We start from the raw sequence: 22149 nt of genomic DNA, 5'->3' as shown, positions 1-22149 counted from the left end.
ACTATAATCGCCAACTGGTCAATCTATTCTACTCTGTACTAAAGCCTCGAGATCTCTCATTTATTTACCAACTTACATAAATAAAACCTTCGTATTTTCCCTGCGCAGTATTTCTCTAGATCTACAAGGCTTATCAAATTTGGCCTTGCATAAATATAATTTCCACTATGCTTTCTATCACCGACCAAATATCAATTATATCAAACGTTCCCACCAAGGCATGCTAGACTGGCACCACGAAACACTCAAACACTCGATTTCTAGTGAGAAGCTCATGTCTCTTATCGCTTATTTCTCGTTCAACATCGATCTGACACATTCAGCTACCTCCACACAAGTGCTCAGCTCTGGCACAAAGGTCTGGAATTTCTAAGCCTAAGATTGTGTCCATTCACAATAAGCACAGTGGAGCCAAGAGTAATGGTGTTGTCTTGAGGGATCTAGCACTTATTCATGAATCCTGAGGATGCACTATTAGCGTCGAAATGGCACGAAAAAGAACGACAATACATCCACGGCATGCTTTGAAAGACTTACATGACACCAACACAATATGGAATCTTTGCTTAAATCAAGGCATTGCAAAATTTCACTGTCAAGTCTTTCGTTTTCCGTGATCTACCAAGTCTCAGAATTGAGCCTTAGCTCCCAATTCCCGCTCCTTCTCCCCATTATCCGCCATCTCGTTTAACGTCCTCTCGGCAATTTTCATAGCATCAACACCAGCTGGAACACCACAGTATGTCGTCGCATGAAGAATAGCTTCCCGGATTTCAACCTCGCTCAGACCGTTGTTGCGAGCACCTCGGATATGCACCGCCAGCTCTGGCGCACGATTCAAAGCCATCAACATGCCGATGTTGAGTAAACTGCGATCCCGTCTCTCCAGACCGGGTCGAGTCCAGGCATATCCCCAGCACCATTCAGTGACTAGTTCTTGGCCGGGACGGGAGAATTCAGTTGACCCGTTCGCGAGAGCCCGATCGACATATGTGTCTCCCACAACTTCGCGTCGGACTTTGAGACCTTCTTCGAAGAGTTGCTTGTGCAGATTGTTGACTTTGTTCTGTGCCGACATAATGGGTTTTCCGCTGAAAGAAGAGAGAAATTCAGTTAGTGTTTTCGGAGTTAAGTGAAGGAATGCAAAATGGTATTAAAATAGCTGGCTGGCTTCAAGGAAAATGAAAATGTAGCTTATAATTATGAATCCTGGAGTTACTTGAACATATTTCTTACTGGCTATTTCAGTATTTTTGATGTCGGGGAAATGCTTCATGTTCCCCGCATATCTTACTCTTCTCCAATATTGGGGAAATTGGGGAACAGACTGCTTCAGTACTATTGAGAGAAATTTGCTTGATTTCGGAGAATTTCACATAATCTTGGGTTATTTCCCAAGCGCAAATACATATTGATTGCTCCTAGCCATCTATAAACACTACGGCGAATTCTTTGGTTCTGGACCGGGGAAGTGAGATGATAGCCCTAGATATGAATTTCTACATTCTGATTTGATGCTTAATTCATATGAATATCCGCAGAATTAATTACGTACATACATGTGTAATTATAATTGGAACATTTCCTATGCTTCCTCTTAGAAACTTCTCTCGATGGGAGTCTGGTAACTAGCCCCGAAAAAGCGAGCTTGATTCTCTGGCTTCTCTTCCCACTCGACATCATGGGCCAATATAACCTCGACGCCTTGAGACTCAAGCTGCAAAATCAGCTCAATCGTTTTTTCGGCCTGCTTCTTGTCTGTATGAATGCAGCAAACATGACCATGTTTATCATGCCATTCTCCAATCTCCCTCTCTCTTCTCATGATACGTCGATCATGGCACGCATCCCCAGCTAGATAAGTATACTTACTTGCACCTGTGCGAATGAGAAGATTGATATGTCCGGGGAGATGGCCTGGTGCATCGACTATCAAGACACTCCCGTCCCGAAATATATCCATCACCCGAGGAAGGGACCCATATGGTACCCATGATTGGGTGAAATCTGGCATAACTTCATTCTTGGTAGACATATCGGTAAAAGTCACTTTTTCCGAGGCACCTATTACAGGGGCTAGCTCGATGGTTCGCGACGCGGGCAGCAGATTAGGCTCGAAAAAAGAATGACTTCCACGAAGGGACGAACTGTTTTCTAGTAGAGACGATGTACCAGGGCCAACAACGAATGTGCTTTTACCGAATGCTTTTGGCTCGCCGATATGATCCCAATGAACCTTTGGAGATTTCAGCTGGGTGGGTTCACGCCATGATAAACGCGCCAGATACATACGTGTGAGTATATCACATAGTCAATATCATCTGTCGATAATCCACCAGCTGCTAAGCTCTGTACAATGTCAGGTTCAGTGGTCATAGGTTGCCGGGTCTCGAGATGACGTTGAATTGGGATCGGATAATTGGTCGATGGATGTCGTAGACCAAGATCGAAAACAATTCGTGTAGTTATGCTTGCTCGGTTGACATGTTGAATCAAAAAGGATAATGAGGGCACTGTTCGCTTTGCATTTTCTGAAGCAGGGTGTACGAAGAATCGCTCTGGCAGCGTGAAGCGACCGGCCCGAAGGGCATGCACTTCCACGGATGGTTCGTTATCAACAGACATGAATGCAATATTGAGTGTGAATTGCTAATAAAAATGCACCACTAAGTCCGATTGCAAGGACATTGATTTGGTAGGGTTCTTATTACCTCTGGTGTGGGGAAATGAATGAGTTGGGGATAAGTAGAAAAGAGTGAAGTATACCCCAATATTGGAGTAAATAAGAACGAGTCAACTGCCAAGTCAATTGCATATGGAAATCGAGATGTCGATATAATTATGAGCTCCTTCGTGTTACATCTTGTTCATTCTTCCTACCTCTCTCCTCTCCTCTTCCTCCCCTCTAGGTCTTGGCTGTTCGTCCTTTTATCTGCTCTTTTCGTTCAATCTTGCACTCATCAGAATCTCAATATTATGGATGCAAAGGCCGTAGGGTTCATTGGTCTCGGAAACATGGGGTTCTGGATGGCGATCAACTTGGCCAAAAAGCTTCCAGTCAATTCCAAAGTTCATGTGTTTGATATCGTTCAAACTCTCGTGGATGATATCTGCGCGAAACATCCGGAGAGCATCATAGGATGCTCTAGTCCTAAGGATGTTGCCGACAAATCGGTAAGCATCCTTGAAAATGTTCACATTTTGTAGCTTTCGAAAAACAAAAGATACTAACTCGATGCAATATCTACTAGGATATCATAATTACCATGCTACCCGAAGGAAAGCACGTCAAGGCAGTTTACATTGGACCTAATGGAATCTGCTCCAGCGACATCGGACAGAAGCTTCTAATCGACTGCTCGACCATCGACACCGCAAGCTTTTTGGAGGTCAAGGACCACGTTACGAAGGTATTTCCCTGCGCCTCATTCTACGACGCCCCAGTGAGTGGTGGTGTTATCGGAGCAGAGCGAGGAACAATTGCATTCTTCCTTGGGTGTGCTGAAGACAACAGCAAGGATATCCAAGAGCTCAGGGAATTGTTCAGCCTGATGGGTAACAAAGTCATCCCATGCGGTGGTCCGTCTCTCGGAATCGCAGCCAAACTTTCCAATAACTATCTTTCCGGTATCATCGGCATTGCTGCCTCGGAGGCCATGGACATGGGAATGAAGTCCGGACTAGACCCACGAGTCCTGGCTCAGGTTTATGCAGCTGGCACTGCTCAAAACACCATATGTGATCGTTTCAACCCGGTACCCGGTATTTATCCTGATGCGCCGTCCTCGAACGGGTATCAGAATGGTTTCAAGGTCCATCTTATGAAGAAGGATATTTCGTTGGCTTTGGACATGGCCCGTCGCGTAGGATCGACTAATGTGCTGGGAAGTGTGGGGTTGCAGACATACACAGAGGCCAGTGAGGATGAGCGATGCAAGGATTTGGACTCACGGGTCGTATTCCGGTACTTGGGTGGGAATGAGAACTGGCAGCCTGATAATAAAAACGAGAATTGAGGCCTCGATGTATATAGCTCCAATTCCCGAGACGGAGAAGTTGGAGAACAGACGAACTGCAGGGTGGGTGAAACGAACATGCTCCCTAAATCATAAATGAGTTGTTACTCGCACATGAATGCTAAATTCTAGTGGCAAAAACATGCGGTCATGTCACTCTGAAAGGTTGTTGATATCGGCTTTAAACATATCTCAATCATGAATAGTTATGCATTGCTGTCCCAGATGTTGGATCTCATGAATGAGTATAACAAAGAGCTATAGGTTGTTCACTCTATTCATATTCTTTGCTGACCAGTTAAAGGAGTTGCGGGAAAATTTCTTGATATATATGTAGGAGTAAGATATAACCAGAACTAGCTCAACCAAGTCGCACAACTCGCAATGTTCAAAAAATATGAAATCAAAAGATATACCAAGTTTCTAATAATGCATTTGATTTGAAATTTGTCGACCTAGAAAAGAAAAAAAGGTGAATCCAAGGTGAGCGCAGTGGAACAAAACCTGAAGATATCCAAGGCGGTCGAGCTTCCCTCAAATTTTTATTTTGCAAGGCCAAGATCTCCAACCACCAACCAACCAACTCAAAATGGCCGCCCCCGTACCATTAGACCGCCTACCTCCCACAACGGCTGCCTATGTGATCGCAACGGCCATCATTGCAGGTGTGACGGGATACTTCATCGGCCAAGGCTCCTCGCTCAGCCTCTTCAAAGAGAAGAAAGAAGGGTGGCCAAACAGCTACAATGTGAAGGTCCACAGCCACTCCTCCGACGAGGACGAATCAGACTCCGAAGAAGAAGAGACCGACGAGGAAGATGAGGGCAACGGCGAAGAGCTGTCCAGCTTCAAGGACAACAGCGAGGAGGTGAAGCTGGTGCTCGTCGTTCGCATGGACTTGGGCATGACCAAAGGTATGCGCTCTACGAACAATGATTCAATTCTTCGCATTTGTGTCGCAAGCGCTTACAATCTTTTTCTTCTAGGCAAAATCGCTGCCCAATGTGGTCACGCTACCCTCGCTTGCTACAAATACTTCCTCGAATACGCGCCCAACTCGCCTATCCTCAAGAAATGGGAGCGCGGCGGCCAGGCCAAAATCGCATTGCAGGTCAAGTCTGAGGAGGAGCTGCTGCTCATGCAGGCTCAGGCTATTAGCCTTGGGCTTTGCGCGCGCGTTATCCAGGATGCTGGGCGCACTCAGATCGCAAGTGGCAGCAAGACCGTGCTGGGAGTTTTGGGCCCTAAGAGCGTGGTCGATGGTGTGACAGGACACTTGAAGCTGCTGTAAATTACACATCATATAGGTGTTTTTGTTTTTGTTGCATTTAGATAGGCTTGATCATGACGTCGACGAACAGCTTCCAACATTACTGAATCCATCACGTTCAGTGCATTACATGCGCGTAGATACGATCCGTATAGCAGGTTTCCTAGGCGACATAATTCCGCAGGAACTGCGACTCTTTCAGCCGGAGCTTTCTTTTTACAAGATACGAGTTCTATATAAGAGATGTTGGCAAGTCATGGTTATTCCCTAACCTCAGCGGCCAACGGCCAATCGGCAAAGAGATATGAAATATGACGCCGTCCGACACCAAGCTATCAAGCCGAGCTCACCAGTGGGAGCTCAAGACCCGCGTCACAAGGCGCAGACAATTGATCTGAGATCTGTCGACCGGAAACCGTAAAGGCCATCCACACAAAAAAAAGATGGCTCCAAGCTCGTCGAAATGCCCAGCTCTCAACCACCACACAGAAACCAGTCAGACTGGAGTCCATGGGCAGGAAATCTGGACACAGATCCGGTTATGGTGAAGAAGAAAAGAGGAAAGGAAAAGCGGAAAGACTCTTATTTATGTCGCATGTGGGGCCGCTAAGATTTTATGACACTAATCCTAAATAAGGATAGTGCTATGGTGGCCACATCATGTGACCCGATAGCAGTTATCAGGGAAACCAGAAGGCGTCGCGCCGAAGGCCATTCATTACCTTTCCATCTCTTCCTCTCCTTCTCTACACACCGTCAAAATGGCGGACGCTCTATCCATTGAGCAAAATAACAAAATCCGAGTGGCTCTTGGCCTCAAGCCACTCCCCGTTCCCGGCGCTGGCCCAGAATTCAGAGACGATGACAGCGAGTCCGGCGAGGAAGAAGAGGCAGCCAGCACTGTGGAGTCGCGACAGGCAGAAAGTTACGACAACTGGAAGAAAGTTCAAGATGCCGCCGAGGCGAAACGAAAACGAGACGAAAAGAACGCGGCCATCAAGCGGGCGCGTGACATCGCCCAAAGGAATCTGCAACTCCAGGGATCCACACTAGGCGAGGGAAATGACGTTGAACTCGACACCAAAGCCTGGCTAGCACAGTCGAAAAAACGCCAAAAGAAGATCGAGAAGGAACGTGCCCAGAGACTGGCCAAGGAACTCGAAGAGCGGGAGCGTCTTGCAGCGGCCGAGTACACTGCAGCGGATCTGGCTGGTATCAAGGTCGGACACTCTGCGGGTGCTTTCGAGGACGGTGAAGATCATATCCTGACACTGAAGGACGCTGCGGTGGACGATGAGGAGGAAGACGATGAGCTCCAAAACCTCGATTTGGTCGAGAAAGAAAGAACCGAAGAGAAGCTGGAGCTCAAGAAGAAAAAGCCCGTCTACGACCCTACGGCAGAAAACCAGGGCATCCTTTCACAATACGACGAGGAGATCGAAGGCAAAAAGCGGAAGAGGTTTACCCTCGACGCCCAAGGCTCGACCGAGGAACGCGAAGCAAAGCGACAGGAAGTTTCTAACCAGTTGCGGAAGAACATTATCAGCCTCGACTTTGAGCCGGAGGTGCCGTCCTCCGATTACATGGACATCAGCGAAGTGAAAATTAAGAAGCCTAAGAAGAAGAAGACCAAAGCTACAAAAAAAAGGGCCTTCATGGATGACGACGAGGTTGCTCCAGCTACGGATTCGACCGATGCGCAGGGATCCTCAGCCATGGACATTGATTCAAAGGATGGAGTCCCTGTTCCAGCTACCCGCAAGCCCACCAATGAAGATGTTTCTTTCGTGGATGACGATGACCTTCAAGCCTCTCTTGCGTTACAGCGACGGGCAGCGTTCAAGAAGCGCAAGAAGATAAGCCCCGAGGAACTTGCCAAGCAGCTTCGAGAAGAGGAAACTCAGACCCCAATGGACATTGAAAATTCAGATAATGAGGAGCCTGGCCTTGTTATTGACGAAACATCAGAGTTTGTGTCAAATCTACACAAGCCTACACTCCTTGCACAGGAAGAAAAACACAAACACGCCATAGCTGCAGCTAAGGAACCTGAAAGTCCTAATACAGAGCCCGAAGGAAAAGACCTCGAGATTGATATGGACCGTTACGGCGATATCGAAGACGAAGAGGAGCTAGCCGCACGCATCAAGCACGATGAAGCACAGGCAGAAGCATCTGCGGCCGAGCCACAACAGCTCACCGTCACAGGTCTAGAAGAGGAATCAACTTTGGACCAGGGTCTGGCCGCTACTCTATCAATGTTGAAATCGCGTGGCCTAGTCAAGGACAACGACGGCAGCAGCAAAAATGCACTAATGCGCGATCGCCAACGCTTCTTGGCAGAAAAGACGAGCCGCGAATCAGAAACCGAGCGACGCGCCCGGCAGCAGCGTGAGCGAGACCGTACTTCCGGCAAGCTTGAGCGCATGTCAGCTCGTGAGCGCGAGGAGCACGCACGCTGGGAGAACAAGCAGCGTGACCAGCAGGAAGCACGTCATATGGCCGACGTGTTCAACCGCGAATACAAGCCCGACGTCCAGTTGCGGTATGTGGATGAGTTTGGTCGCAACATGAACCAAAAAGAAGCCTTTAAGCAACTCAGTCACCAGTTCCACGGCAAGGGCAGTGGAAAGGGGAAGACCGAGAAGCGTCTCAAGAAGGTTGAAGAAGAGAAAAAGCGCGAGGCTATGCCCACGTTGGATGGTAGCCAGCAAACCGGCATGAACACTGTTATGGGCACTGCTGCACGTAAGAATCGCCAAGCCGGTGTTCGCCTGGGCTGATACATTTTTTGTTTTTGTAGCCAAATACCAATTTTACGATATGCAAAGTCTATGTCAAAAGTCCTATCTATCTCAAAAGTCCAGCTCAAAAGTCCCAAGCCTACATAATTATATTGAGATATCATACGTTTGTATAACAATGCTGTACATGTGGAGAGACGGATATTAGAATACATATTTAACCGAGGAATTAAGGTGTGTCAGGGCCCTTCGCTCTCCGGCATGGGGAAATAATAGGAGGATTCGATGTTTACTCCAACCGTGAGGGGAAACTCCTGGGCAGTGTGGAGAAGATAGCCTTGATCAGTTCACCGGGGATTGGAATTGCCGAGAAAATCATTTGGAGATGGGCTGATGTGTTGTTGTATAGGTGTATATGTTAACATATCAAATGAATATATGGAATGTTTTGCTGTATCACTTCTACGTTCTAAAGTGAATTCAACTTGTGAATGATATACTCAAATAATCAACCACAATTCACAAAATCCAGTAACTACATCCTGGTAAAAAAAACAGCAATTGATCCCTGTAATTTAGCCGGAACATGCAGCCAATCCCATTCGCACATCTCGCCGGGGTGATTGTACCTGGTACCTCGGTCAGGGCGGAGTAGCACGCCATGTTGAAGGTACCTGGTACCACTATCACATGAGTCAGGCGCGAAAAACATCGGGACCACGTCTCCGATCCTTTTATATTCTTTCTCTCCTCCGGTTCTTCTCTTTCCGCTTCCAATTCCCAAATCTAGGAGATCCAGGTGTTGTTCTTTTAATTTTTTCTTCATCTCTGCCATTATGCTTTCCACTCTCAGAGTTGCCAGCCGGTCGGCTGCCTCCCGCGAGGTCAACATGCGCACCGTTGTGATCGGAGCTAGACACGCCTCCGCTTGGGCCAATGTTCCCCAGGGTCCTCCTGTAAGCTACATTAATGAGCTTGCCATCATCACAATGGTGTGTTGAAGGGCCAATTCTAACATAACTCGGTCAATAGGACGCCATTCTCGGCATCACCGAAGCTTTCAAGGCCGATTCCTTCAAGGAGAAGATCAACCTGGGTGTGGGTGCCTACCGTAAGCCTTACCCCAAACAATCACCGTATTGCGCAATGGATTGGATATTAGGTTGCTGACGAGTCATCCCCGTTGTTTCAGGTGACGACAAGGGCAAGCCTTACGTTCTGCCTTCCGTCCGCACCGCTGAGGACAAGGTCGTCGCATCCCGCTTGGACAAGGAGTACGCTGGAATCACCGGTATTCCTGCCTTCACCACCGCCGCCGCCGAGCTCGCCTACGGCGCCGACTCCTCCGCCATCAAGGACAACCGTCTCGTTATCACCCAGACCATCTCCGGTACCGGTGCCCTGCGCATTGGCGGTGCTTTCCTCAAGCAGTTCTACCCCGGCGCGAAGAAGATCTACCTCCCCAACCCCAGCTGGGCTAACCACAAGGCTGTCTTCTCCGACTCCGGTCTCGAGGTCGCCCAGTACAGCTACTACAACAAGGAGACCATTGGCCTCGACTTCGAGGGTCTGATTGCCGATATCAAGGCCGCCCCCGAGGGCAGCATCATCCTGCTCCACGCTTGCGCTCACAACCCCACCGGTGTCGATCCCACCCAGGCCCAGTGGCGCCAGATCAGCGATGTCATGAAGCAGAAGGGCCACTTCGCCTTCTTTGACATGGCCTACCAGGGCTTTGCCAGCGGTAACGCTGACCAGGATGCCTTTGCTCCCCGCCACTTCGTCGAGCAGGGCCACAACATCGCTCTTTGCCAGAGCTTCGCCAAGAACATGGGTCTTTACGGCGAGCGTGTCGGTGCTTTCTCCCTTGTTTGCGAGAACGCCGAGGAGAAGAAGCGTGTCGACTCGCAGATCAAGATTCTCATTCGTCCCTTCTACTCTAACCCCCCGTCCACGGTGCCCGCATCGCCTCCACTATCATGAACGACCCTGTTCTTAACAAGCAGTGGCTCGGTGAGGTCGAGGGCATGGCTAGCCGCATCATCGAGATGCGCTCTCTCCTCCGCACCAACCTCGAGAAGCTTGGCAGCAAGCACGACTGGTCCCACATCACCAGCCAGGTGAGATCTAAAACTTGATTCTCTAGGTCTGATCCAAATGACTGACATAATATCTAGATCGGCATGTTCGCCTACACTGGCCTGAAGCCCGAGCAGATGGACGTCCTTGCTAAGGAGGTAAGATTTACATTCGCATACCTCTTCAGACCTGATTCCTAACAATTTTTCTAGCACTCCGTCTATGCTACCAAGGATGGCCGTATCTCCGTCGCTGGTATCACCTCCGCCAACGTCGAGAGACTCGCCGAGTCCATCTTCAAGGTTACCGGTTAAATTTAGAATCACCTAGAAAGGAAATTTTAAAGGATATACGATAAACGAATCTTGGGAGTGAAAAACTGGGTCTGGATTTCTGCTGATTTAGAATCCCGGCACTTTTGTACTGATATCTACTGTCTCTGTTTCATATTTAGCATGTCCGTTTTAACGGAGATTTTGGATTCATCTTCGACCTATTTCTTCCGTTTCTTATTCCAGTATCACCGTATTCTATAAACTCATATCCTGCACATCCTGCTCTCTCGTCCATTCCCCGATCTTCCCCCAAACCTCCTCCCTGGCAAAAATCTGCACCCACCAATTCCCCATCCCATCCTTGCCAGTAACAATCATCATATTCCGCGGTCCATGTCCATCCAACGGTCCTGCCCCCGCTGTATTAACATAAGAGGGCCTACAGGGTATAAACCCCTTCCCAACCTGGTCTCCAACAACCGCGCCCCCAAAATCAACACCAAAAAACCCAGCCCTCTGCCAATTCGTACAGCAAATACCAAGCTGACCAGCGTGGCTAATAAGCGGCAAAGACCCCATCTCGCGAAGTATCTTCTTCCGCAACGCTGTACGTGCAAAAACCTGCTCCTTCATGCGCTGTGTCTCTAGTGCCTGGCGGATCTTCATAGCGACAGAGCCTAACCGGTAATCTAAACCCGTGCTGTGATTCCGGACTCCAAACTCGCGTGCCTGGAACTCTCCATACGATGGCATTATCGCGTTCCCGATGTACACGCCCGGAGACGGAAGAGCAAGCGCAGAGCGAATGTCAAAGATATTCGAAATCTGAACTGGAGTGCTTGGGTTGGGATTGTGTGCTGTGACGAGGAGTGTTGAGAGCCAAGCAAGAAGAACATCGCTTTCGCTGACGAATGGGCGAGGTTTGTCTTTATCTTTGACCTGCCCATCATTCTGGATACTTGTGTTTGTATTTTTCTTATAATCTTCATTCAGCTCCTGTAATGTCCTCTCTCTCAACTCGCGCACATATTCCCCAGGAATAAGAAGAACTCTATCCTCGACGCGCGGAAACCAGAACATCTCCCACCACCCCGCGAGAGCGAAAAGCAGAAGCGAAATCTGTCCGAATAAAATTCCTGCCATTGTCTGTCCCACCATTACTTGCTTTTCAGTGGACACGGGCTCGATATGTGATTCTATGATATCCTCATCGAACCCGAGGAACGGGGGAATGTCTTCTTCGCAGTTTGATAAAACCGCCGTCCATGCACGCAGAAATGAAGATAGGCCCATTGCGTCCATGAGGGTGTGCTGGAATGTTATTGTAAGAAGCGTTGCGTCGTTGAAGAGGACTGTATGGATGACCAGCTGCGGAATGTCTGTTTGTAGCCAATCCTCTATACTGCTTGGCGCTGATTTGTGGCGGACGAGAGCAGAGTATCTGGTCATGCCGTCTAGTATGCATACTTTGGTGGGTTTGTTTAACAGCGTAGAAGATGGCATTTGTGATGCTAGAGGATGGGCTTTGATACTGCCATCATGTTTCTTGGTTGTGAATATGAACCCAGGTCGGTCTTCGGTGAATTTTGATGGGAGGTGATAAACTAATTTGCCCGAGTTCTGGTTTATGGATTTAGTTATTGGGGACTTTGTTACTTTCTCTTGGACACTTACGTCCAGTCTTAGACGAGCTCCGAGTTTTCGCCAGTTGTCGATCTCGAGTAGACGGGTCAGAGAATTGTAAAGTCGCTCGGAATCGAGTTTTCGGTCGAATCGGAGAGTGACATTCATGCATAATTCTCTATTTTGAGGAACGTCATCCCAGAAATGGAATGGGATGATTGTGTCTAAGGGTGAAGATGCGGCTTGGGTAGGTGGACTCATAATGGGGGTTCGGAATTTGAATATGGAATCAAGTCGAACACGAGAATGATTTAATTCAAAGCGACTACTCCTGTAGAATGGATTGTGCCGAGATTATGATTATCTCAATGAATTGGATATCATCGGAAGGATTGAGCTGTTTATACTCCGTATCCAGGGATGCGCTGACAATATTTCTTTCTAGGTTGCATCTTTCTGATAAATTGAATAGAAGAGAGGGGAACGACTGCAGTCAGAGTAAGCCCTAGTCCAGGGTTGCATGGCTGCCCAGTTAGCGTCTGGGCATTGATTAGGCCTTGTCCTTTTGGGCAGACTACAGAGTATGCCACCTCTGCTCAGATCCTTTCCGGGGGCAAACCTTGACATGCTACCAATCTGGTGCTTAGAGGAGAGGTCCATGAATAAAAACACGATATAATCAGCTATACTCCCAGCTACATACATAGGGGGTGGCCAAGTGCCACACGACCACGCTGGGTCACCATTAAGGGCGATAAAGGTATGCCTCAATGTGGATATAATACATTGTAGCTCTCTCTAAAGACGCACAAAAAAATTGAAATGTTCAGGGAACGCATTATAGAAGGGAGGAATAAATAGAGATGGTATGATAGCTATTTGCATCCCTAAAAGGTTGATATTAGAAATGTAATCCTCCATCTATTTATGTACTTAGTACTATAACCGACATTTAGGTCACATTAATATACCTTGAGTAACGGCGCTCTGGAGTGCCTTCACTGCGAGTGCTGTCGTCACGCCTCTACTTCCAAGTCTCCTACCCGACCCCGGAAAGAGATACATGAACGAAGGCTCCCAGTCTCCGTCTTTACACTGTAAAGCAGTCAAAGTATCAAAATCAGGGCGATTTGCAATTCCAAGCGAGTTGCATACACACAGACGCATGGCCAAACATAGTGCATCTCCGCCGGCACCAATTCGCTCAATAATCCGCGTTCGGAGAAGACACTCGAATCGGTCCCTTAAGATCTGATCATTAGATCGTGAGAGTAGTCGGTCCATGTAATACAAGAACCACTCCGGAGTAGGGTAGTATCGAGTGCCATTCATATAGGCTCGATTGAGCAGAATGTCGTTGATCCAGCTCATGGTCTTTGACAGCTGGTATCCTCTGTTGTACGTGCAGAAAAGCGTGAGAATGTTGAGACAAATCACTGCATCGACTCTGGGGCGCGAGTCATCAAGGTAAAACTAAAGACCAATTTCATTAGTAAAAACGAATTATATATTACGGCATTCACTATATGTGATGGCTCTCCGACCTGTATCAAGCCATCCTCGTCAACATTATTCAGCATTTCATCCATCATGGAATGCACCACCGAGGGTTCGTAGGGCATCGATACCAATGCCAAAGCGGTAGTATCAAACTCGTCTGGGAAGGTCTCGGTGGTGAACTTCGCGGGGCCTACAGAGCGATGGTTAGCCTGAGAATGCTTATGTTTTACTCACTTTAGATAATGGCAACTCACCCTCAAAAAAGTTCCAAAATTTAGGGGGACGAGTTAATGACACCAGTGAGCTGCTCAATAGAGTCTGGTTAACTCTATTGCTATGATCTTAATCCCGGAATCAACACATACCAGTCGTGTGTAATATCCAGTATCAAAAGTCGAGAGTAGTTTTCTTCTACCTCCTCTCCTCGGTCTGTGATCGAGTGGTGCTGACCAGCATTGGCATGAAGAAATGCCTGGCCTCGCTCTACCGGATCACCAGTCATATTCATGAGACTCTGCAAGAGATTCTCGCCATCAGTGAACAAAATCCCTTTGATACCTAGAGCAGAGGCTGCTAGCACATGATCCGGCTGGTCATCCACGAAAATGGTATCTCGCGGTACAGCACCACTACCCGAGAGCATGCGGGGGTAGAACCGCATACTCGGTTCACGGGTGCCTACCACGCATGAAGGAAAACAGTGGTCAAAAAGGGACCAAAATTCCTCTCCCCATAGCTGTCGAAGGATCATGTAATCTGGACTGGAAATGTTCGATGGAAGAATGAACACCACCTTGCCCGCCATAGCCTTTTTGAAGTCCCAGAGACTTGCCACTAGACTTTCATCATAAATGGCAGCTGCACGGCCTTTGCTTATGGCCATTACAAGTTCATCTGCCTCGAAGCCATAGTGATCCGCTAGTTGTTGGTGGCATTCTTCCTCTGAGAGCTTTCCACACTCAAAGGCCATCCATGTCGATGTAGACACAAGCCTTCTCGCCGATACAGAGTACGTGTGAGTGGCTAGTTTCGCTTGAGCAAATTCTGGATGGTAGAGCACCCCTTCCAGGCCCAAAACCAGGTTGAGAGTATTAACACTAACTGGCGTGGCGTGGATTGAGACATTTCATGAATAATAATACTCAAATATAGACAAGGACATGCACATAGCTACGTATGAATCCAATCTTCGTGGCTATTGAAACAGTACAGAAGAGACAGTACTGCAGGAATGTGATGAATAGAATATTTCGATGTGTATATTAACCTCTTCATTTCTGGAGTATGGAGCCGTATTTATGGAGTTCGTTTCCACACCTATAGATAACCCAATTATTGAATTTGCAATGGAAATAGAAAGAGATTACACCGCCGGATTCCCTCGATTAGAAGTGACTGATTGAACATTGGATGTCAGCTGGACCTGAAATGCATCCTTGCTGTAGGAGATAATGCACATTGTATGCAGAGAAACGTATCAGCCTGCATTGACAACCCTAGTATTGCTTTCGTTGGGTTTCAAGATTTTTCATGGCCCATTTGCCATTTTAATACTGAGAGTTAACTAGGATTCCCAATAGCGAGATCAAATAAGTCAATTTTTTTTTCGTATTCCAAGGTTTGTTCGGGGTGTTCAATACAGGTGAACTAAGCCAAATTTGTACTCTAGGGTTGCATTCAGCCAGCCATTTGCCCTGAACAGATGACAATCTACTATTTATGTACATATGGCTTGGGGCCATTCCCCCTTCTAGGAGTTTCTTTAATACCAGGATCAACCTTTCAACAAGTCTCCATCTTGCGCGGCTAATGCTTGATGTTGTAGCTATAACCTACCACTCAGCTGTTTTTCGCGCTTTCCAAATGCTACCAAGTATCATTTATCACGTCAAGATTGGCAATTATAACGCAGTATGCCGATGCTGCAGCTAATTACCCTTGTAAATACCCTCTGTCTCTCATATGTCAAAAGCCCCCGCGAACAATATGGTGATGTTTTTCGTATAGCTCCCGATGACCTGAGCGTTCGAACAGAGCAAACGTGCAAGAATATCTACGGGGTTTCAACAAATTTCCTCAAGGACCCGCGGGTTTCCAACATTGCGAAAAAACGGCGCTTCAAATATCGTACTTTCTCCCACAGACGAGATGCATGGTCGTCAGCGCCGAGTACTAGCTAGTGCATTCTCTGACACGGCATTGAAGCATCAAGAATGTCTATTCCAAGGATCCGTCGATACTCTGATAAAGAGACTGCACGAAAGGCCAGCGCTGGATCCACAGTCGATCTGGTGGAATGGTACAACTACACGACGTTCGGTTTCATAGCTGAATATGTATGGCGAATCAAATCTATTCAACATGGTTGAAAATATGATAATACCTCGAAACTAGGTAGAGTTGATAGTTGTTTCTATAATACACGTTCTCTAACACAACTAGAAGCTGAGATGTATGAGGGCCAATACCGGGGGCTGACTGCATGCCTACGCACTTGGGATGGTGTGTTAAGACTAGGAACGTGAAAGATAATATTTTCTAACGTAGCACGAAGAGGAAAAAATTAACAACATTGAAGTCCACAAGTATTATGAATCCGTCAGCTTCAAACTAATATGCAACCGAAGAAAAATTTGTCCAGTGGCCCCCTCCATAACACCAATTGCGCCATAAGAACCTCCTTTTAAAAACTCAAATGAATTAGTATCCCATCATCCCACTGACGCCCATATCTGCGGCACCGCCCGCAGGGCCAAGAGAGGGGCAGATACAGCCTGGTGGCGCATTGCCGGCGGAGTATGGGTACCATTCTGGTGATGGAGAGGGGGCAACAGATCTGCCCATCGCGCGGGCTAGAATACTAGCAGGCGTACCAGCGGCGCCCTGGCCTGATTGGAGAATGCCGAAGCGGAGGAAGACTTCGAAGGTTGTAACGATGATTGAGATGATGATCAGGACAATGATGATCCAGGTTTGGTCTGGAATGGGGTTAGATGGGAGTACAAGAGCGAGGAGAAGATGAGAACATACGGGAAGTGCGGTTGTCGGCAATTGAGTCGGACAGGATCTCTGCAAGATCGAGGAATACGCGACATCTCTCATTGAGGACTTGGATACGTGGTTTGATTTCCAAATACTCGCGCACGGCGATGTAGAGTGGGTACAGGGTTGGCTCGCTTTCCCAGAAGAAGTTGGGGACATCGAGCATGTTAGATGCTGGTGGAACATGTTAGTATTGAATAAAGTCTCGTATCTACACCATAGCGTGCAAGATGAGCCATGAAGGGAATTGGGAACTTACAAAGGTTGACCTCAACACGACTCTTGAACAACCGACCCAAGATCCGGAAAACCTCTTCGCGCTTCATGCCTAGTTGGCCTGAAACGGCGAGACGTCTGGGAACATCTTTAGCGTCTGCCATCTGTCGGGCCATGACTTCTTCAAAGAAGCACAGTTTAGTGCTCTGTGCAATACCATGGCTAATAGCGAGCTTGATCATGTGGTCGCCACTACGAAGCGTGATCATGTCGTTATAGACTCGAGGGCGCGAGATCTCGGTCGAATACTCGAAATGGAACTCTTCTGTCTCAAAGTCTTCCTCATCAAGAGGCATGGTCGCCAGAGGAGTAGGGACGCCAGTTGCCGATGATGTCGCAAAGGCCAGATCGGCCAGCAGGTCTTTCTCCTGTCGTTCGGTGAAGTTCCAGAAGACGACGACGCCGTAACTGAAAACGAACATCTCAGCAACATTGTATAGCGTCCGAGCTGGGGCTTGGGGTGTTGAGGCCGGTGGTGATGAGGACGAGGAGGGTGTAGGGGTTGGCAGGGAAGGACGGTCTCGAATCAAAGCGTGGGTGTCGTCCGTGCTGTGCCTTCGGCGACGGACTGCAGGTTCAGGCGAAGATTGCTGGGCCTCTCCATTGCTGCTTGGTGGCGAGATATGCCGCAACTCATCGACACTTTCGCTGGAGCTGATAGCATGGTCATTTTCACTGGGTAGATGGCCACCAACTTCCTCAGTGATGCGATTCAAGAATTCCTCACGGTTCTCCTCCCGGGACTCATGGTCGTGACTCTCAGACTGTCGCGGCGATCCTTCATAATGGTGCTCATCCTCCGGACGATTGTGTCCACCAACGGAATGCTCCTCCGTCTCAAGCATATACTCATCATGATAATCACGAAGCTCATTTCGTTCAATCTCTTCATCCAAAAGCGACTTGCCACCAGGGTATTTCAACACAGGGCTACTCCGCAGACGATACCCCTCATGGCCCGGCAAAAGAGGTAGATGATATGCGGTGTAAAGACAATCATCGTAGAGCTTCGTCCTTCCACCATGCTGCTCCTTAACAAAAGCAGCAAGCGACCCCATCTTATACGCCTGGGCCGTACAGTACGCGGTAACACGCGCAAGCTTCTCCGTGCGCCGCGCCTTCGGCAACCGCTCCGCATAACTCTTCGCGCGCTCAGGCGCAACACGGCGTTTCTTCAAGAGTTCTTCCTGAGCCAAAAGGGGGCAATATCATTATCGACATCGAAATCACCTCCACGTCGCTTTGACATAAGCAATTGATGTCTGATCCTTTCAGGGTCGATGTTTTTCTCCTTGGCCAGACGTTCGACAAGCTCCTCGTCCACGAGGTCCACACCGTCAGAATCATCGTCATCTTCTTCCGTTTCACCCTCCTCCAGCTCGCCAGTATCGGGGAGAAGGACCAGCTTCTCACTGACTTTCGTCGTTCGAGGCGGGAGTCGCGGTTGCGCGGCAATTCGGCTCATCGTGCCGCCGGATCCTGCTACTGCGCTTGAACTGCTACTGCCTGCGCTGGTTATTAAGCCTCCAGCTGCGGACGCAAGACGGCGTGACCGCGAGATGGGTGGGCCGCGCTGCTGCATTGAAGGGACGTCGGAGGCGTATTGGAGGACGTTGTCGACGGTGATGAATCGGGTTGCGGGCGAGCGTCGTCGGCGGGGTGCTTGGGGCTGTTGCTGATCTCGGGAATCTGTGACCTGTATTTGAAGGTTATGCGTTAGTTCATCTTGGTTCGTACAATCGATTTAATAGTCAATCCTACCAAGACGGTTGGGCTGCGCTGACTAGTCCCCCGTCCTCGGGCCGGGGGCGTCATTGTCAAACGAGCTTAAAATAGGTACTTGAGTATGCCTTTTGGTGATTATTTGGTGGTATTTTACAACATAGATGAAATACCTGGCCGTGGATGTAACAATTGCTGTGTATGATGCTCTGAGCCAGCAAGTTCGAATGGCCTCGAGGCTAAGCCTAACTCGGAATAGCCCATTGAGCAACCTGATGACGTCCACTGTTACAGTCACGTGAAAATGATCCACCAATCCCGTGACACTGCCACGTGGTACACCGCCCACTGAGACATGACCCACATTCCTCATTGAGACTAGCAGATGGTAAATGGCGTTTAGGTCGATCTGGGGTAAAAGTGAAGATGATCGACCGGAAACTGGTCCCATTGCTTATTGACTACAAAATGAAATTAGACCGAGTTGTATCTGACTCGGTAGTTCGTGAGGGTTCATTTGTTTCAAGAGTGCATGGTGGTTTTCGGCTAATTGGTTGGTGGCCTGGCTCTCCGAGCGAAAAGGGTTACTCAAGAATATGATAAGAAAATTGGGTCACAAGAAGATGAATTGCTATGGTGATAATGAAAAGAGAATAAAAATATGATGGATAAACATACAAACGCCGGGCTGTTGGTTCATTCGGCACTCCTTGGAGTGCAACATCATCACCATGCAAATGAGGAAAGAAAGAAAAAAAAAAGACTAAATTAAATTACGAATGAAGGCCGTCACGAAGCTGTCGATCTTCCTCCCAGATTTCCTTCTTCATGCGCTGCAGATGAATGTGCTGCTTTTGCAGCTTGTCGAGGTCCACCTGGGGCGGGTTGGGGAGCGCTGCAAGGGAGTCATGCAAGTTGCGGTATTTGGTGTAAAAGTTCTTGAATTTCTGAGACTTCTCCCGCAGCTGCTGTCGAAGAATCTCATAGCTCATTGGTGGAGATGCACTGCCAGTGCTACCACCACTAGAGGAACTGACTGCTCGGCGCCGCTTGGCTTCCAGGTTTCCAGCAGGACGTCCTGCCTGGGGTACAGACAATTGATCAGACTCAGCCTTGCGCTTCAAGGGGTTGGTGGTAGCGGATGTAGCCTTCGTAATACCGTTGGTTTGGGCAGCAGATTTGACGGTTTTTCCAGCAACAGGGGCTGCACGGCCCACCTTGGTGGTTTTGGCGAGCTGAGAGATGAGAGGCGACGACGAGGATGAACCAGAGGATTGGTTCTGGCTGTCGGATCGGTTGCGGCTGGTGCTGGTAGCATCGGAAACATTGGAAGGAGGAGAGGAGCCGAGTGGAGACGGCTTCTGCGGGGAATTAGAGGGTCGAGAGGGAGGACGCTTGGAAGCTGTAGCCTTGGTGACTGGTTTGGATGGTTCAAGCTTAGGCTTCGATGTCTCGGGTTTAGCCTTGGGAGGAGGAGCAGATGGAACTGAAGTAGTCTCGGTGATGCGAGGCTTGGCCGGCGCCTTGATTTTTGGTGCTGGTGGCTTCGACGCAGATGGAGTCCGCTCGTGTTCCTTCGGTTGCTGCTTCGGCGCAGGCATGGGGGCCGGGGCCGGGGCCGGGGCGGGAGCGGCAGGGGGGATCTCAGGCATGTCGTTATCATCATCTTCATCCGAACTGTGAACGAATTCTGCGGACTTGATCTTGCTGTCCACTTTGACTGGGGCCTTTCCACCAGTCTTCTTCGTAATCCGTCCGGTGAGGGTGCTGTTGGTATTCTTGGGTTTGGTGGGTCGCTTGATCGGGTCCTTGTCACGAGCCTTTTGCGAAGTCGAGGTAGTCTTGGTAGCCGGCGCGGACCCCTTGGTGGCGCGGTCGGTCTCATTGTCCTTACCCGAGTCCTCCCCGTTGGCTTTGGCGAGTGGAGCGGCAGGTTTCTGGGGCGGGCCAGTACGAAGATTCAAACGCGAAAGGCACTTCCCCTTGCCTCGTTCGGCCTTTGGAAGAAGTGTCTGCCACAATTTGTCGGATCGAGAGATGCGCATGCGATCAAAGGCAGAAATAGAATTCTCAATGGCTTCCTTTCGGTCCTCCTCCGTGTAATTGAAGCCAAACACATCAAGATCCTTGTAGACTTTGTCCCTGAGGTTGTATTTCTCGGGGTTGATTCGGTTCACGACACCGAATTTCTCACCGAGAGCGGTGCAGTCTTCGACGGTGGTGCGGGTTTGGCGGGCAAGAAACTTGGCTGATACGGCACGGACGGCGAGAAGGTGAATAAAGGGAGTCTTGAGGGCCTCAAGCCTCGCACGATCTTTGCTCTGCATCATTGGAGCCGAGGTTGGGGTCATTGCGAGAGAAGGAGACTTGGGGGTACCCAAGATAGGACTTGCAGTGAGAGAGCGATTGGCAGCAGTCTTGAGCAAACGATCTTTCTCAAGTTCAATTTTGGTGGTGAGACCTTTGTAGCCTGCCTTGCTGCCTCGCAGACCCCTCAGCTCGTCAGGATGTGAGATTATGTGAGTTTTCTTTGACTCCTTCCCTCTCTCATGAGCATTCAATTTTTCCTCTAAATCTGCCAGTGCCTGATCGGTGGCCGCCGTAGCATTTTTAGCCTTTTCAACTTCGAGACTATGACTTAAAACCCCTGTGAAATACAGTGTCTCTTTATCGGAGGAGCTATGGTAGATCTCGGATCGGTGTGTTTCGGGGTACGCATGGAACATTTGAGATTTACCCCCGTAGTGAAGCGATGGGTGTTTTCCCAGCCGGACTCGAGCCGGTTGATCTTTCCGTAGGCTTTGAATCAGATCATCGAGGGTGCTTTGCACCAAATTCAACCGCATGATCTGATTTGGCTTAACGGAAAGATCGCCGGACTGGTCTCCGAAGTGGAGAGACAGCCCGTTCTGGGGGATATTCAAACCGGTCGACATTATGGGAGTTGAGGAGAGGTTTAAGTTCGGAGGGAGCGATTCGAGGTGAGTAACAGTCGGATGGCAGCGTGAGAGCTGCAGGTCAGGCGGCCAACTGCACGAGGGAGGTAAAACTATACGCCATATGATCGTGGTAGTCGTTAGAAATATGGACGAGACGCAATGCAGAATGTAAGATACAAATGGTAGAAGAGAAAAAGAATGAGAGAGGCAGAAAGAGAGAGCAAGGCGAAGTGTCGGAGAGTGGGGAGAGCTGACGGCGATTCCCTGTAAAATTACAGGGGATTTCCCGATAGGTTTTTTTTCTTTCTTTTTTTTTTTTTTGATTTAATTAATTTCGATGTATTGACTCCTTATAAAGTGGAAGTACACTATATATTTCTAGTTCATTGTTATATGTTACATGATATTTTTAAGAGATACATAATGTTTTGAATAGAAATTATATAAATGGACCTTAATATATGTTGTATATATATTCGATATGTATACTTTCTTACTTCTTGTCCCTGGGGTGATTTCAATACAAGAGTATCGTTTTCGTACTGAAAATCATTCTGTCTCAGGGCCTTTGTTCCAACCTTCTATTTGTAAAGTTACTTGTTCCCCTTCAGGTCACTTTTCTTTTTTTTTTGGTCTCCAAACCCACTAGTACCGTACACATAC

The 22149-nt window shown here is 48.4% G+C and overlaps 10 protein-coding genes across 10 annotated transcripts; 4 read left to right on the top strand and 6 right to left on the bottom strand.

Annotated features, from left to right (window-relative positions):
* Positions 1-628: 628 nt before the first annotated feature.
* Positions 629-1078, bottom strand: N7479_006406 (4-carboxymuconolactone decarboxylase; the record flags this gene model as incomplete). The annotated part of the gene is made up of 1 exon (XM_057254100.1): positions 629-1078. One exon carries the CDS (start codon positions 1076-1078, stop codon positions 629-631), a length of 450 nt encoding a protein of 149 aa, XP_057107962.1.
* A 519-nt stretch (positions 1079-1597) lies between these two features.
* On the bottom strand, positions 1598-2625 carry N7479_006405 (MBL fold metallo-hydrolase; the record flags this gene model as incomplete). Its single annotated transcript, XM_057254099.1, has 2 exons — positions 1598-2236; positions 2293-2625. The coding sequence occupies 2 exons, from the start codon at positions 2623-2625 to the stop codon at positions 1598-1600; spliced, it is 972 nt and encodes a 323-aa protein (XP_057107961.1).
* Positions 2626-2976: 351 nt separating this feature from the next.
* N7479_006404 (uncharacterized protein) lies at positions 2977-4016 on the top strand (the record flags this gene model as incomplete). Its single annotated transcript, XM_057254098.1, has 2 exons — positions 2977-3174; positions 3252-4016. The coding sequence occupies 2 exons, from the start codon at positions 2977-2979 to the stop codon at positions 4014-4016; spliced, it is 963 nt and encodes a 320-aa protein (XP_057107960.1).
* A 589-nt stretch (positions 4017-4605) lies between these two features.
* On the top strand, positions 4606-5307 carry N7479_006403 (aminoacyl-tRNA hydrolase PTH2; the record flags this gene model as incomplete). Its single annotated transcript, XM_057254097.1, has 1 exon — positions 4606-5307. The coding sequence occupies one exon, from the start codon at positions 4606-4608 to the stop codon at positions 5305-5307; it is 702 nt and encodes a 233-aa protein (XP_057107959.1).
* Positions 5308-6047: 740 nt separating this feature from the next.
* N7479_006402 (U4/U6-U5 snRNP complex subunit SNU66) lies at positions 6048-8069 on the top strand (the record flags this gene model as incomplete). The annotated part of the gene is made up of 1 exon (XM_057254096.1): positions 6048-8069. The coding sequence occupies one exon, from the start codon at positions 6048-6050 to the stop codon at positions 8067-8069; it is 2022 nt and encodes a 673-aa protein (XP_057107958.1).
* A 797-nt stretch (positions 8070-8866) lies between these two features.
* N7479_006401 (uncharacterized protein) lies at positions 8867-10423 on the top strand (the record flags this gene model as incomplete). Its single annotated transcript, XM_057254095.1, has 6 exons — positions 8867-8986; positions 9063-9141; positions 9223-9986; positions 10037-10150; positions 10208-10267; positions 10322-10423. 6 exons carry the CDS (start codon positions 8867-8869, stop codon positions 10421-10423), a joined length of 1239 nt encoding a protein of 412 aa, XP_057107957.1.
* A 216-nt stretch (positions 10424-10639) lies between these two features.
* N7479_006400 (Transferase) lies at positions 10640-12268 on the bottom strand (the record flags this gene model as incomplete). Its single annotated transcript, XM_057254094.1, has 2 exons — positions 10640-12004; positions 12059-12268. The coding sequence occupies 2 exons, from the start codon at positions 12266-12268 to the stop codon at positions 10640-10642; spliced, it is 1575 nt and encodes a 524-aa protein (XP_057107956.1).
* Positions 12269-12964: 696 nt separating this feature from the next.
* On the bottom strand, positions 12965-14477 carry N7479_006399 (HAD-superfamily hydrolase subfamily IA variant 3; the record flags this gene model as incomplete). Its single annotated transcript, XM_057254093.1, has 4 exons — positions 12965-13480; positions 13531-13697; positions 13762-13811; positions 13873-14477. 4 exons carry the CDS (start codon positions 14475-14477, stop codon positions 12965-12967), a joined length of 1338 nt encoding a protein of 445 aa, XP_057107955.1.
* Positions 14478-16207: 1730 nt separating this feature from the next.
* N7479_006398 (RMD1 family protein) lies at positions 16208-18640 on the bottom strand (the record flags this gene model as incomplete). Its single annotated transcript, XM_057254092.1, has 5 exons — positions 16208-16485; positions 16538-16723; positions 16809-18012; positions 18045-18521; positions 18587-18640. The coding sequence occupies 5 exons, from the start codon at positions 18638-18640 to the stop codon at positions 16208-16210; spliced, it is 2199 nt and encodes a 732-aa protein (XP_057107954.1).
* A 680-nt stretch (positions 18641-19320) lies between these two features.
* On the bottom strand, positions 19321-21483 carry N7479_006397 (uncharacterized protein; the record flags this gene model as incomplete). The annotated part of the gene is made up of 1 exon (XM_057254091.1): positions 19321-21483. One exon carries the CDS (start codon positions 21481-21483, stop codon positions 19321-19323), a length of 2163 nt encoding a protein of 720 aa, XP_057107953.1.
* Positions 21484-22149: the final 666 nt, after the last annotated feature.

The sequence above is a fragment of the Penicillium vulpinum genome (assembly GCF_028829585.1).
Source record: "Penicillium vulpinum strain IBT 29486 chromosome Unknown utg000003l_segment0_segment0, whole genome shotgun sequence".
Taxonomy (NCBI): Eukaryota; Fungi; Ascomycota; class Eurotiomycetes; order Eurotiales; family Aspergillaceae; genus Penicillium; species Penicillium vulpinum.
This window is presented reverse-complemented; position numbering and strand designations above follow the sequence as displayed.